The 14,308-nt window shown below is 44.6% G+C and overlaps 1 protein-coding gene across 9 annotated transcripts in view; it reads left to right on the forward strand.

The window, feature by feature from the left end:
• Positions 1-14,308, forward strand: part of MYO9A (myosin IXA) — a 186,964-nt gene that overhangs the window by 165,635 nt on the left and 7,021 nt on the right. For all 9 annotated transcript variants that reach the window (XM_074917624.1, XM_074917623.1, XM_074917628.1 and 6 more), the window contains 12 exons: positions 4,087-4,199; positions 4,617-4,774; positions 5,370-5,593; positions 6,022-6,138; positions 6,808-6,996; positions 7,973-8,020; positions 8,675-8,786; positions 9,649-9,710; positions 11,883-12,075; positions 12,654-12,782; positions 13,139-13,244; positions 13,729-13,860. In XM_074917624.1, coding sequence (XP_074773725.1) covers positions 4,087-4,199; positions 4,617-4,774; positions 5,370-5,593; positions 6,022-6,138; positions 6,808-6,996; positions 7,973-8,020; positions 8,675-8,786; positions 9,649-9,710; positions 11,883-12,075; positions 12,654-12,782; positions 13,139-13,244; positions 13,729-13,860 — 1,583 coding nt within the window. The remainder of the gene's footprint in view (positions 1-4,086; positions 4,200-4,616; positions 4,775-5,369; positions 5,594-6,021; positions 6,139-6,807; positions 6,997-7,972; positions 8,021-8,674; positions 8,787-9,648; positions 9,711-11,882; positions 12,076-12,653; positions 12,783-13,138; positions 13,245-13,728; positions 13,861-14,308) is intronic.

Here is a 14,308-nt window from a genome sequence, read left to right on the forward strand (position 1 = left end):
AGATGTTCTTGTAGAAGTGTGGATAAACACCAGGAATTGTCTCCTGTGTAAGAGTTCAGGTAGAGCGTTGAGTAGATCTGCCTTGCTCTTCTCCTCCAGCTACGGTCCTGGATGTGGAGCTGAGTATCAAACCAAAGAAAAGCATGAAAGCTGAAGTCAGTGATTTATTTTGTGCTATAGTGTTGCTGTGAGTCCAGCAAATGCTTCACACGATCCTAAAATCTGCTTTTCCAAGAAAGACAGATGGCCAAGGAGGGCTTTTCGTGACTTTTCTGTTAGCAGCTTATATTATAAAGGATAAATTTTTCCCAGGATAATTTCCTCGCTGGATGCTAAGGTAGAGATTTACAAATTCCATTAATTTTTAAGGTTGCTCTTGATAAATTTCCAAGGGTTTTGAGCCAGGAATACTTGAATCCTGATTGAAAGACAGGGCTCTATTAACTGAGATTGCTTGGCTCCATCTTCACGCATCTCCCTCCTTGTAGATCAGGAAAGGGAGAATTTTATGTAGTTAAATGTAGTATTTTTACATAGCCTGGCAAAAGCCCTGAGCGAGGGGCTGCACCATACCTGGCATGCCATGCTGTGTTCCTGGAGGCTACCTTCTTTACAAAGCATTAGGGGTATTTTAGCCGTAGAAATCTTTCCTATTGGGATGCTACCGGATGGTACTGGGCTGGTGCTTGACAAGCTCCATCCTTGGGAGGGACCTGGCTCATTCCACTCTTTAGAAGTGCTTCTCAGGACTCTGCTCACCTGGTTTAACAGCTCTCACTGCATGCTAGTAGTAGTAGGTGCCAACTGTCTCTAGTCTCTCCTGTATCTCTTCTCTGCTCTCCATCACTAGCTCTAACTGGTGGTCAGCACTTTCACCCCTTGTGCAGCTGAGTTCTGCTTTCTAGCAAATGCTACCCATGACGTCGTGTGCTCAGTGATACCCTACGTCTGTGTGTCCTGACAATGTGTACAGTGTTTCCATCTGTATTCTGTATTACAGGTTTGGGACCAGCCGTTTGGCTTGTGGCTTTTCTGGGTCAGGATTGCCACAAGTAATAAAATTTAGGGACTGCTTATTCATATTTATTAGCAGAGCCTGGCTGGATGATGCAGACGATGGAGTAGCCTATGATAGAGCAATACTGGTGCATATTGGTTTGGGTACAAACTCAAGTAGGTTGATGTCTATGCAGACACATCCGTTGTGTCTTGTGATGTTCACATGAAGACGAGTCAGGCAGCCACCATGTGCAAGCTGGTTTCCATGCTAGTGAATAGCTTATTCATAACGCTCCTGACCCCAGCCATGACTTTCCAAAAAAGCCTCTTTTGATGTGCTGCTCAGCAGCCAAGGGCTGCTGGATAGACAAAAGAGAGATCACGTGCGACCTTGTGATGACTCACCAGCTGCACTGGTGTGAACCTGCCTGTTTGGTTTCTTGACTGTCAAGTCAATGATCGTGTGTCGCCAGCTAGTAAGTAGAGGTCAGGTCCACCAGAAAACAATGCTCCTGACCTAAGTCAGGGGTATCCTAGAGCAACAAAGATCAAGAGCATCTTCAGCAATAGCTGAAACTCAAGGTGCACCAGCGTATAAGGTGGCTGCTGAAGGTACAGTTGACTCCAAGGTGCCTTTAAGGCTAAAGAGCTTCCTGACAAGACCAAGCCTTCAAAGGTCACTTGATTCTTTTGGCTAGCGAATAGCCAAGGATTAGCCTACCTTGTGGAAAGACAAATACAAGTGGGAGGAATAGTTCCTGGTTGTGGTCAGTTTTGCTTCTAAGCTGGGAGAGCTTTCCTGCAGCAGATACATGGAAAGCCTTGGTTAGACAAACAACACCAGAAATACCTTCTGAATACACCCTCCTTCAGCAGAGGCTCTTAAACAGACAGACCCGGGTAACAAAGAGGTCATTTTGTTCCAACATCTGTATTATAGCCATGAATTGACAAGCATCAGTCCAAGTATCTGCCACCAGCTGATCCTAAGTACACCTGAAGAGCCAGTAATGAAGGAAGAACTCTTGATCTAAGCCATTCAGAGGAAGCATTGCACTTCAGGAAGCTCTTCAATGCAGCACGCAGCACTGCTGCCTGCTGGGACCAGTCATTTGGCCATGGTTATCTCTTGACAGCATGGGTGGGTGAAATACAGGAAAAATATTTGGTCCCCTCTTCATCCAGGAGACAACTCCAGAACCCCAGCTGTTGCCATTTGCCCACACGTGATGCTTTGTGGTGTTCCCTGGCAGAGGATTTTCTGGTGCAGAGGCTCATCTTGACATCTGGGAAGGTTTCCCATCCAGACAAGGACCTTCCCCTTTGGAGCTTCTTGGAGGAGTCCCTCAAACAGAAGGATCTTGTGCCAAAAATGCCTTTTAGTCCTTACTTTTAAAAACTGGAGAGGTTGCTGTGAAAGCAGAGGAGATGTTGAATGGTAGTAGATCAAGAATTGGGGCAGAGCAGAGAGGTGGTGATAATAATGGTAGAATATCCTTCTTCCAGTTTTGTCTAAAAAGGACATTAGAAATGCTTTTGACTCAGTCTTCTTCATGAGCCAGGGTTTCACTTGCTTTGCTCTGCTGCAAAATCTGTACACTGGAATTGCTTGTGCAGTAGATATGATATATATATTTTAAAAAAGAAAGTGTATGTGGTGTCCCATAGAGCAACCTCTGCATTGCTCTGACAACCCCATTGGCCTGCCTGCCATGGTCAGCACGTACCAATATGCTTTAAATGGCTTTAAAACAGAAAAAAAGGGAGTAAATGTTCCCATAAAATGATTTTTAGAAAAAACAAACAAAGGACTGGAAGTGATTAAAAGGTTGAAATTACTCAAGAACAAAACTATATCACGGACCAAATATTTTAATAGGTCTTTTTTAAAAGCAAGTAGTAAGTTTGGGTGGATGGAAAACACTTTTATGGGGTTTGAGGTTGGTTTTTTTTCCCAGTATCCATCTGCAATTTATGTGTAATCATCACCTAAATGTACGAACGACAGGAACAAGAAATAAACCCTTTGATGGTTTAGGCAGTTTCTGTCTTTCCCAGTGGCAATTCTGCCTTATGTGCTGCCATCTCCTGGCTGTTAGAGAGGTTAGTCCAGGATTGAAAAATAAAACATTGGAGAAGAGTAAATATGGTAAATGTGACTCCCCTGAAGCCCATATTTTATATAATTTTATTTTAAATATTTTTAATAGAGGAAAAATAAGAGCTTCAAACCACAGTGTGTTCAGCTGAGACGTTTAGGTGGTGGGAAAGCTACAGGAGATGTTTAACTTTCGTCTCCTGAATCCTTCCATACAACCTGATTCCCTGCTTTCCTCATACTGAAAGTCTCTCCTTCAGGAGTCCAACTCCAAAATCACAGCTGCAATTGGGAAAAAGAACAAAAATTGCTATTTTATCTTAAATACAGCAAGACTATTTCTGGGCTATTTCGCAGAATCCTGTTAGTTTGAATTACTGGGAGTTCGTTTCACCCTTAACAATGTTCCCAGGGTGTTTTAAATAGTGGCAAAAGCAGAGATCCTTTGTATTAAAGCTAAAAAATCTCTTATTTATAAAGGGTTTATTCTGACATGTCCTTGGCACAGACTTCAGTTTTCTTTTCTGTAAAGTTCTCAACAAGAGTTGGAGGAGGAAGCTCTGCTGGGACAGATCCATGTGGCTGAAAGTTCATTTGGTGCCAGGAACACCACAGATCACTTCATCGTGGCTCTTTGGGAGGGAGAGCTGGGCTGCCCAGACCAAGATGGTGGAGCAGTTATGCAGGCTGAATGAGGAGGACCTGTGGCTTGGTGCACACCGATTTTCATCATTGGTTGCTCAAGGGGGAAGAAGGTTGGACCTCAGTGTAGAGTTGGAGCAAGGGAAATGCCTTTCCTTTCCAGTTGTTTTTACAATATATATCTAGTTGTAGCTAGCTCAACAAGACTGTAGGTTTTTACTTGTAGGCAGATAGAAATAAAGAGATAACAGAAGATATATCTAATTTTTGCTAGGGGAAAAAAAAAATCAGCTGGCATCCCAAGAGCTGTTTCATTTTTAAATGCTCCATGCTTGGAATTGTTACAGACAGTGCAGCGATTCACCTCTGGGGAAGGCCAAATGAAACTGCACAAAACCATGTCTCAGGGAGAGATTGGGAAGCTGGCGGCCGCACAGAAGAGCCTGGCTCCAGACGGGAGGTAGGAAACATGACTGGAGATGGAATATGAGTCCCTCCCATGTCCTTCTTGTTGTCATCACCTTGCCGAACCAGCCCAGCTCCTCTGGAGCTCCACCAGCCAAAGCCAGCACATGAGTTACTTGTCCCAGCTTTCCTACGTGACTGTGGACATGCCCAATTAGGAGTCCTGCTCATATTGCAATAAAGTTTTGACAACATGGGCCAGACTTCCCACCCCAAACCACCCAACTGCATGCATGAAACTTGATGAGTTTCTTGCCTTCCCTGAGGACAAGTAGCCCGGTTTCCCTGGTAGAAGCAGTGTGGATTTAACTCCCCCTCAAACACCATGAAGGTCCAGGAGATTCAGGGTAGTTTTGAGTAGAAGGACATTTTCCTAGTTAAGGTGGTTCCTCTTTCCACAACTTATTTCCAGGCCTCAGCGAGCCAAGATGAGGTTCTGGGTGAAGGGAAAGCAGGGGGAAAAGAAGACCCCACGGGAGAAGCTTGCTACCCAGTCTGAGCTGCTGGAGCTGTACGCAGAGCAGGAAACCCCCGGCAGGGAGGTGATTTCTGGCCTGCAGCTTGGTGAAGGTAAGTGGTGGGGTGGCATGCTGCCGGTCTTGTATGGAGCTGAGAAATTGCATTTGCTGTCATGGCAGAGGGAAAAGCTAGTATAAATCTGGCTTTACACCACAGCCAAGCATAGCCCAATATATAGGTGCTTGGGTAAAGACATAGAACCGAGGAAAGCTGGGCTTATCCATAGGGTTAAGGTATGTGTAAGTGGGAGGATTGTGTATGATAGTGTGGTCTCGCTGAGGCTGCTGTGAGAAAACGGGTTGGGAAGCTGCACAAATTGAACGTCCATGGTGGTTCATGTCTCTTGAATGCATGGATGGCGTCAACCCAAACCAGTGGCAAGTAGGTTAGAGTGGGATCCAAAACAGGTCTCAAGAAATTCCGTGTCACTAATCCTTCCAGCAGCCATCTGGACATGGATAGATGTTTTCCCTCTTCACAGAGGAAATAATCAAAGGAGAAGTGAAATTTAATCTTCCTATGAGTACCACACAGTGTTTTTCTCCTTCACAGGTTTATTCTGATGCCCATCTCCCTGTTTTACTGGCAAAATTATTTTTTCATCTGCTCTTCAATCTCTTTCCCCCTTTTTAATTATTACACGTAGAGTTGGGTCCTCACCACCTGACCCCCCCACGGAGTCCTGAGCTGTCCGGTATCTACCGGCGGGAGTTTAAGGAGAACAAGGAGCCTTCTCCCAAAGTGAAACGCAAGCGCAGCGTCAAGATCAGCAGCGTGGCTCTGGAGCCCGTGCAGTGGCAGAACGACTCGCTGCAGATCATAACCAGCGCTAGCGACTTGAAGAGCATGGATGAGTTTCTCCTGAAAAAGGTAACTCCTGTCCTCACTGCTCCAGCTAAATCATCAGAGAGCTCGAAGAGCAGAGGCAACAAAGTCAAAATTATCCTGGGGGCAGCAGTAGCAATACTAATAATTCATCTAAGGGTGCACAGCATGCACCAGGGCAGGCCTGGGAGACAAGATGGGCACGCTGTGCGTGGACTGTGCAGTCCTTCTGCATGAGCACAGCAACTTCAGTGCTTCCATTTCTTTGAGCTGCCCCTGGTGTCAGCAGAAATAGGTGACCTAGGAGGGCAGAAGTTGAAGGCTGCGGGGAAATCCTCATATTTCTAGTTTCCATGCAGAAGAAACATCATCTGCCCATGGTGGAGCAGCTGCTTGTAAGTGCTGCTTCATATCACACAGTGCTCTGCTGCAGCAAAAGTGGCATGGGTGCATAAACCCCTTTGGTTTCCCAGATGAATGAACTGGATAACGAGGACAGCAAGAAGGACACGCTGGTGGATGTCGTGTTCAAGAAAGCGCTGAAGGAATTCCGACAAAACATCTTCAGCTTTTACTCCTCAGCATTGGCGGTAAGTGACCAGATGACAGGTGAGAACTTCCACCTCCAGGAGAAAGGAGAAGCTCTGGGTTCTCCTGGTGGTGGACACATTGCTGAGCCTTCCATTCCTGGTCAGCTCATCCCAAAGGATGGATGCTCTTCCTTTGTATTTAGTCTCATGAGCTGTAAATTTGGACCAACTCTTCCTCATTAGCCGGCTCTCAATATACATTGAGTGGTGATTTCTGATCTCCTTGTTACGGCGTGCTCCCAGTCAAATAGGAGATGACAGAAAGTCAGTAAACTATTTGCCACCCAAAGTGCCTGAAAACCTTTATTACATTTGCGAGTGGTGGAGACGTCTGAGCAACACAGAGCTCTGCTCTTCTGCTACTTCTGAATCTGAGCAATGATTGTTACAGTTTATGATCACAGTGATCAAAAAAAGCTATTTTATTGCCAAGATTGTATGAAAAGTTCCCTCTAAGACTTAACATTCTCCTGCTCTGCACACTGAGAAGCCACCCCACCAAAGGTCATGAAACAACTCTCTATTAGATGGTGCTTTTTTCCTTCTTTTAATCATATCTGGACTTTCCCTGAGCAGTTGGAAGCCAGTCAGGCTGAAATAATTGGAGCATAAAAGGCAGTCTGGGGTGTATAAAAATTGCTTTTCTCTTTGCTTCTGTTTCCTTAAAAGATGGATGATGGGAAAAGCATCCGCTATAAGGACCTCTATGCCTTATTCGAGCAGATTCTGGAGAAGACCATGAGGCTTGAGCAGAGAGACTGGAGTGAGTCTCCAGTTAAAGTCTGGGTCAATACCTTCAAAGTCTTCCTGGATGAATATATGATAGAGTACAAACCGCTGGACTACACCGCAGTGAAGGTAGTTGACACTTTTCTTAAGCCCCTTGAAGATTTGTGAACTATCTTTCCATGGGGTTGTGCTCTCTGTAGACACATGGCAACCCCTGTTATATTCTCCTCAGATTTAAGCTAAGGTGGACAACATAAGCCATGCAAGGCATGATTCATTGGCTGTGTTTCACTGGGCTCAGCAAACCCCAGTTGACATCTGGGCTGAGCTGGGCCTTGGCCAATGCCAATGTGTAGATGTTGTCTTCAGGGCAAAGCTGCAGCCATCTGTGGATGGTTGGAAAGGCAGTTCCTGGTGCCTTGTTTTTAGCTTTTGGGGTTTTATTCAATCTTTGAGGGAAAACAAAAGAGATACAAGGTTTCCTAGTCTCTTAAACTCTTCCGAAGTGACCACATAATTCACATCAGTTGGGTTGCAGGAGAATGGGCAGTGGCTGTCCTCAGGGTCTAGGTACAGTTTTTAGAGCAGTCAGAGCTTGCAGTGTACCTTTCACAAATCTGATCGCCTTGCTTTCTGTTCCATAATGTCTGCGAGGACAACCACAGGGTCTCAGGCTGGGCTTGGGAGATGGAGTTTATTGTACAAATATCCTACCTTCTGGCTCTTCTGCTCCGAGTCCTTCCCAGCCTCCTCTCCAGGAAGGTTTTATTTGGAGCAGGCTGAGCATCGGGTCTGGCTGCAGTGCTGTGCCATGTTTTCCTTGGGTGTCTTGCATGAGGTGGGAGAGCTTTAGGTCACTGATGCTGGACTTGGAGTTAGAGCAGCAGCTAATCTCAACTCTGAGATGAAGATGAGGACAGTTGTCCAGGAGATTTATGAAAACAGGGTGATCCACAGGAGAGTTTTCTAGAATGACTCTCCTGAGGCTGCAGGTGCACCAGAGGATGGGGCTGGAAAGCAGTAGGCAACGTTAGATATGAGCCCTTGGTACGCTTTACATGGGGAAATTGCCCATAAATACACTTAAATCTCTTTCTAATACCAGGTGCCAAAAACAGAACGAAAAAAGAGAAGAAAAAAAGAAACAGATGTGGTGAGTTGAGCACTCTGTGCCTTCGCATTAAATAATTAATGTTCTTGTGGCCAGGATGACAAAGCAATAAGAGACCTGAGATCTGAACATCACACTGTTATGAACTTGCAGCCTTGAAAGAACATGCTGGAAAGATGGACAAGGTGGATTTGGTTTGCTTGATCAAGAATCACGTCCCAGATCAGTCAAGACTGTAAACATAATGTCAAGGGTTATTATAGAAGAACTAAGAGCGAAGCAGGAAGTGTTGTTCTGGGTTTCTGCATAAACTTACAGTGTGTGGTTTACCTCTCTAACATCAGAGATGTAGGAGATTCCATCTCCTTTTTTCATAACCAGTATGATAGTACTAGGAAGGATGCAGGTGCAGAGCAACAAGGGGCCATGGATGCATACAAGACCTTCTTAACATGGATAAGTTGACCAACCAACTCAGTCACACACAGTTTCTAACCTGCTTGCGTGATGGTTTGGTTCTCATACAGGCTGGATGTCTGTTTGGGTTGCCTGTGGGCTTACTGGTCTGAAAAGGAAACAAAAATAGCAAATAAAAGCAAATAACACCTTAAAGTTGGAGAGCTGTTCATCTCTCCATTTTGCAGCAGACTAAGCACCCATTTACTTTTTCTCACCACCCAACTTCTGTTGTTGCAGGTGGAAGAGCACAATGGACACATTTTTAAGGCGACCCAGTACAGCATCCCCACCTACTGTGAATATTGTTCCTCCTTGATCTGGATAATGGACAGAGCTTCTGTTTGTAAATGTAAGCATGCTCTCTTCGGTCTTTTTTCATGTGCTCGTATCCCAGTGATGAGGTTTTGGATTTTGAAAGCTGTTTGCTGCTGTTTCCTGCAACCCCACTCTCAAATAACTGGGTTTTTTAACATTAGAAGAGCTTTTGGGATGGGTTTCTAAATTCAACTAGTAATTCCATCCCAGCAGCCTTTCCAGTCCTTGTGGTACAGTTTGGTTTTTGTGTGAGAGCTTTGTGAGAGACATATCTTGTCCCATGAGGCCATATGGTCATCCCGTATAGTCAAACCGTGTAGGTGTTAAGAAGGATGGTAAATTGGGTATGGCAACCATGCCCTGTGGCTTCAGCCCGTAGGAAGCCTGTGGGTCTCATGACCGTGGTGAATTCATTTGGCTGAGCCTGTTAGACCTCCAGGCACATGAATTTTTGGGAAGATCAGGAAAATGGAGGAGGACTGATAGGAAAGGTTGATCCATCACTTTGGTTTTTTCCAACGTTTCTTTGATTAGGTTTTAAGTTAAACCCTGGAGTATTTCAGGCTGATATCCGGTGCAGGAATACTACAGATTAGGTGCTATTTTGAACCTCTTAGAGGGTATTCATGTCTGATGGCTCAGTGTGACTTATGGATTATTTTCCAAGTTAATCTATCAGGGTTTTTTTTTAATGCTTCAGGGACTTAAATATGGGACCTTTAAAATAAAAGGCTTCGTTTTTTTTCTGTTTGAGTGGACCTAATATAAACTTGGCCCCTGGAAACTGCAAATTCAACATGGTTTTGACGTGCTAGTCCTGAGAGGAGCTACTTAATTCATATTTCTCCAGTGATCTGACTTACTGGATTGTTAAATACTGGTTTTCTTTGTTGCAGTATGTAAATATGCTTGTCACAAGAAGTGCTGTCTTAAAACCACGACCAAGTGCTCCAAAAAGGTAAATGTGGTGGGGTTTTTTTCTTTCATTAAAAACCTTTCAGGTGGTGATCCCAAACTTCTATAAAAAAAATGTTTGCAGGCACAGAACTTGATATAATGCTGGAAATAGCTCTCTTTTGAGAAGGAGCTTGGACCAGAGATCCCTGGAGCTGTCTCCAACCAGTGCTTCAGTGTTTGCATGTATTTTGGGTAACACAGTGATGCATCACTATATATCTGCCTGGTCATGCAGCAGATGTCGCAGTGATGTTCCCTGCCTTGTAACCACACAGAATAATAGAAAGCAGCCTCATTTTATAGTTTTTAAGGACTTGGAAATGTGGGGTTATTCTTAAATGTAGGGGTTATTCTTAGAAATAAAGGTTATTCTTAACCCTGCTGGTCCCTGCTCAGGCTCATGGTGCATTTCCCAAACAGCAGCAGCATTACAGCTGAGCAAGGAAGGGTGGGTAGAGGATGCTCAAGCACTCACCATCCTACTTAGAGGGGAATTAAATATTGTTTGCTGGGTTTAAGGGTATGGAGGACAGTGAGTGAATGCAGCAGTTCACCCCGACTAACAGGGAATCATCAGGATTTGGTGTTTTTCTTTTAAATAGTTTCTTTTTTGCCCAAAACAAGCCAGGATAATAACATCTGCAAAGCTTTATCAGCTCCCTGGGAAGCTTCTTGAGGAAGAACAGCCTCTATAATACATAGCCTCTGTAAAGCTGCATGATTACATTTTTCCCAAGAAATAAGCAGAATATATACATTGGAGATATATATATGTTTTTAATATAATTGTATTTTGAATATATATAGTATTTTTGCTGCACTATTTCCCTTTCTGGCAGTATTTCTGCAAGAGCTGGGTAAGTCTCATGAGTTTCTGCTCTAAAATCTGGGAAGTTCAATGAGATCTCTGATTATTTTTTTTCAGAGAAGCTCAGAGATGCTTGGAGCCTTCTCATTTCTTGGGGTTTCTCTGCACAATGAAGTTTTTGTGCTGTACCCAGGGAAGCGAGTTAATTGTTTCTCCATGGTAGCTTTCCGCTTGGGCAGTTGGAGGTCCTTCTCTAGGAAGCCTCTGGCTTGTCTGTGCTAGGTGGGTTAACATTTTTAAGGTTGTTTTCAGCAATTCATCTATTATGCTTTGAGAAAGAGGTCTTTATTTTCTGGATACAGCTGATTTTGTAACCGTTAGCCTTGTCCCAGACTGGATCTGTTTCTCCAGATCTATTGTGAACTTGAGCAAACGCCAAGCTCATCTCTCTCGATGGCCATAGAATTGCTTTCACCCACACTCGGTCCTCATCTTAGAGCTACTTGGTTTTGTGGCATCACATTTGCTGATGGTTTTGGCAGCCAAGCAGGCTGGTTGAACAGCAGGTGATGAATTAGGTGATGAATGAATAAGGTTGAGAAGATCGATGAAAGGTTGACATTGAGTGGGAAAAACAAAAAAGCAGAAGTGGATATAAGGGGAGCTGTGTCCTGGGTCATGGTCACCACCGTCATGCTGATGACTGGGTTGCAGCATGTGCCATCTCATGTTCCTTTTGCCAGGGCCAAGCATTTGTGTCAAAATTTTACTGGGTCTTTTTACTTTTCCCACCCAGAATCTTCCATGCAGGAGGACTTTTATCACATTTGAATTTGCTAGATATCAAATCTCCAGTGAGTGTTTGCGCCAGCAGAATGTTTTTTCCTGACAGACGTAGATGGGTTTTTTCATGCTTCTATTTTGGCATCATGCTTCTTCACAGACATTTTGTCATTGCCAATGGTGCAAGTTGATCTAAGTACCTGAGACTCAAACTTACCTGTTCTGCTTCATGCATCCTTTTTGGGGAGTGAAATTATCCCTGGAGATGGTGCCAGAAGGGCATGAGGTGGAGGACGACCATGCCCAGCTGTGTTGGCTCTGCCAGGCTGAGAATATAACCACAGTGGGATGGTTAAAGAAAGAAAATCCAAAATTTTATGACTTCAGGTCATAATTGATCCGGAGGCTGATTTAGCATTGCAAGATGTACATTACTGGCTGTCCTGTCCTCATTCGTTAGACTAACTTGCACGTCACCTGGATCAGCTGAAGAAGTCTGAAGAGCAATTGGATCCAAGCACTGCACCAGCACTGGTTCCTAAAAGGATTTTAACCCCTTTTTTTTTTCCTTTTCCTCTTCAGTATGATCCTGAACTCTCGTCTCGGCAGTTCGGCGTGGAGCTCTCCCGGTTGACCAGTGAGGAGCGAGCAGTGCCCGTGCTGGTGGAGAAGCTCATCAACTACATCGAAATGCACGGGCTGTACACAGAGGGCATTTACAGAAAATCAGGGTCCACCAACAAGATCAAGGAGCTGCGACAAGGACTTGATACAGGTAAAAGAATGAAAGAAAAAAGAAAACCACACCACAGGGAGAAAAATCTCTGCAAGAGCAAGGTTGGATGTGAGGGAGGTGGGATGCTTCACTGGGGCGAAACCAGGGAGCAGTCCTGCCTTCCCCAACGGTAGGCCATGCAAGTGATGCCTTCGCATCTCCAACCAAAGCTCAAGTTACCAACTCATGCCTTTTTGGGTGCAATAATGAAAAGTTAATTCTAGTTGAGGGAAAGCACTGCCTTGCTTAACACTGTAAAAATTGATGCCAGCAAGAAAAGAAATCCTGGCCCCACCTAAGATTACTTAAGATTACTAAGATCCCTGGAAAATGCATTTTTCTTTAGTTTTAACATGTGAAGCTGACATCAGGTGCTGGATTTCTTGCCATTAAACACAGTGTGGTTTCGGGGTGGCACATGAACATTTTCTCTCATAGAGGAATACCTTATCATAAAATGGTTTAGGTTGGAAAGGACCTTTAAAGGTCATCTAGTCCAACCCTCTGGCATCACTAATGGCTTCATATTGATCGTTGCCTCTTGTTTTCTTTTTACTTCAATCTGCTGCCAAACTCAGACATTGATAATGTGAATTTAGATGACTATAACATCCACGTCATCGCCAGTGTGTTCAAACAGTGGCTCCGAGATCTGCCCAACCCTCTCATGACCTTTGAGCTCTACGAGGAGTTTCTGCGGGCGATGGGTAAGGAGTCTCCTTCACTATCCTATTCCCTTGGCAGAGGAAAATGATGGCCACTTTTAGTGCTGAACTTTTTATTTACTCTTTGGGCCCAAACCAGCTGCTTATGCCAAATTATACTTACCTGGCTTCAAAGTCTGTTTTTTTGGCTATAAGGGGGTTTTTGTGCAAAGCCATGAGCAATTCAGTCTCGCCTGTGATGGCACACATTTGCATCACAGTTCAGCAGATTTCAGTCCAAACCATTAGCCAGAAGATCCATCTTTTAAGTAGTAGAAGTAAGTAAGCATTAAGAAGGTATCATTTTAAATAGGAGGAAGAAGTAGAAGCTGCCCTAAATGCTGGTGCTTTTTCCACAGGCCTCCAGGAGAGGAAGGAGACAGTGCGGGGAGTGTATTCAGTCATCGACCAGCTCTCCCGCACCCATCTCAGCACCTTGGAGCGTCTCATCTTCCACCTGGTGAGGTATGTTGGGCCAGGGCAGCTTTGGGCAACAGGCAAGGGGAGGATGCTCAGGCATCCTTCCTACCAAAATAGCTGAGACTGAAAGCAGGTGGGCAAGGGAAAAGGAAGAGCTTTCAGGTCCACCGTGTCTTCCAGGCGATGGACCCAGAGCTGTTTCTCCAAATGATGCTTGTGTTGATGAGCAACCTCCACAGTCTCTGGTCACTCTTGGTGCCTGTAGGCCCATGGTGCCTCTCACCACTGCAGGGACAAGTTTTTTGGGTGGAAAATACCAGTTGTTTGCCTGTCTTGGGAACACCTGAGATGTCTTCAGGTTTGGCTTTCTCCATCAAGCAGAGCAAAGACAAAGGCAGAGCAGCGTGCTTGCTAGCAGAGCTAGATTGCACTGTAGGAACGTCGTCTCCTATTCTTCCGTGGCCCTGTGGAAGTGGTGTAGAGGAGGTGCCTTTACCTCTGACTTCAATCTTAATCCCTATTTTGTTAGGATTGCCCTCCAAGAAGAGACCAATCGCATGTCAGCCAACGCCTTGGCCATCGTCTTTGCTCCCTGTATCCTCCGCTGCCCCGATACAACGGACCCACTGCAGAGTGTTCAGGACATCAGTAAAACAACCACGTAAGAACATGGTGCTGGATGATCCAGCTCCATAACCATTACCATGTCACCACTCACACCTGATAACCCTTAGTGCAGTCAAATGGCGCAAGAATTGAGTGCTTTAGCATGGAAATTATAAACACGTATTCAATGCATCTTCATGAAGATATATCATATTCTCTCAATCCCCAGGAGGTTGTTGAATGGGGATTTTAAAGTGTTGAAGGATCCATAAGAGCAGATTAACTTGCACTCCTGCCCGGCACATCTCAGCAGGAAAAGGTGGAGCCTGTACTGACGTGGTTTTATAGTTAATCCCATTTGTAGCAGGCAGATCTTTATTCTTACTTAATTTTGTGAGTTTTATCTGAAGAGGTGAGCTTGTTTGGTCTGCAGCAATATTAATAGTGTGTACTTAGATTTCTTTCAAGTGTTTGACATAATTGCAAAGGTTTTACAGAGAAAA

The sequence above is a fragment of the Athene noctua genome, chromosome 13, assembly GCF_965140245.1.
Source record: "Athene noctua chromosome 13, bAthNoc1.hap1.1, whole genome shotgun sequence".
NCBI lineage: Eukaryota > Metazoa > Chordata > Aves > Strigiformes > Strigidae > Athene > Athene noctua.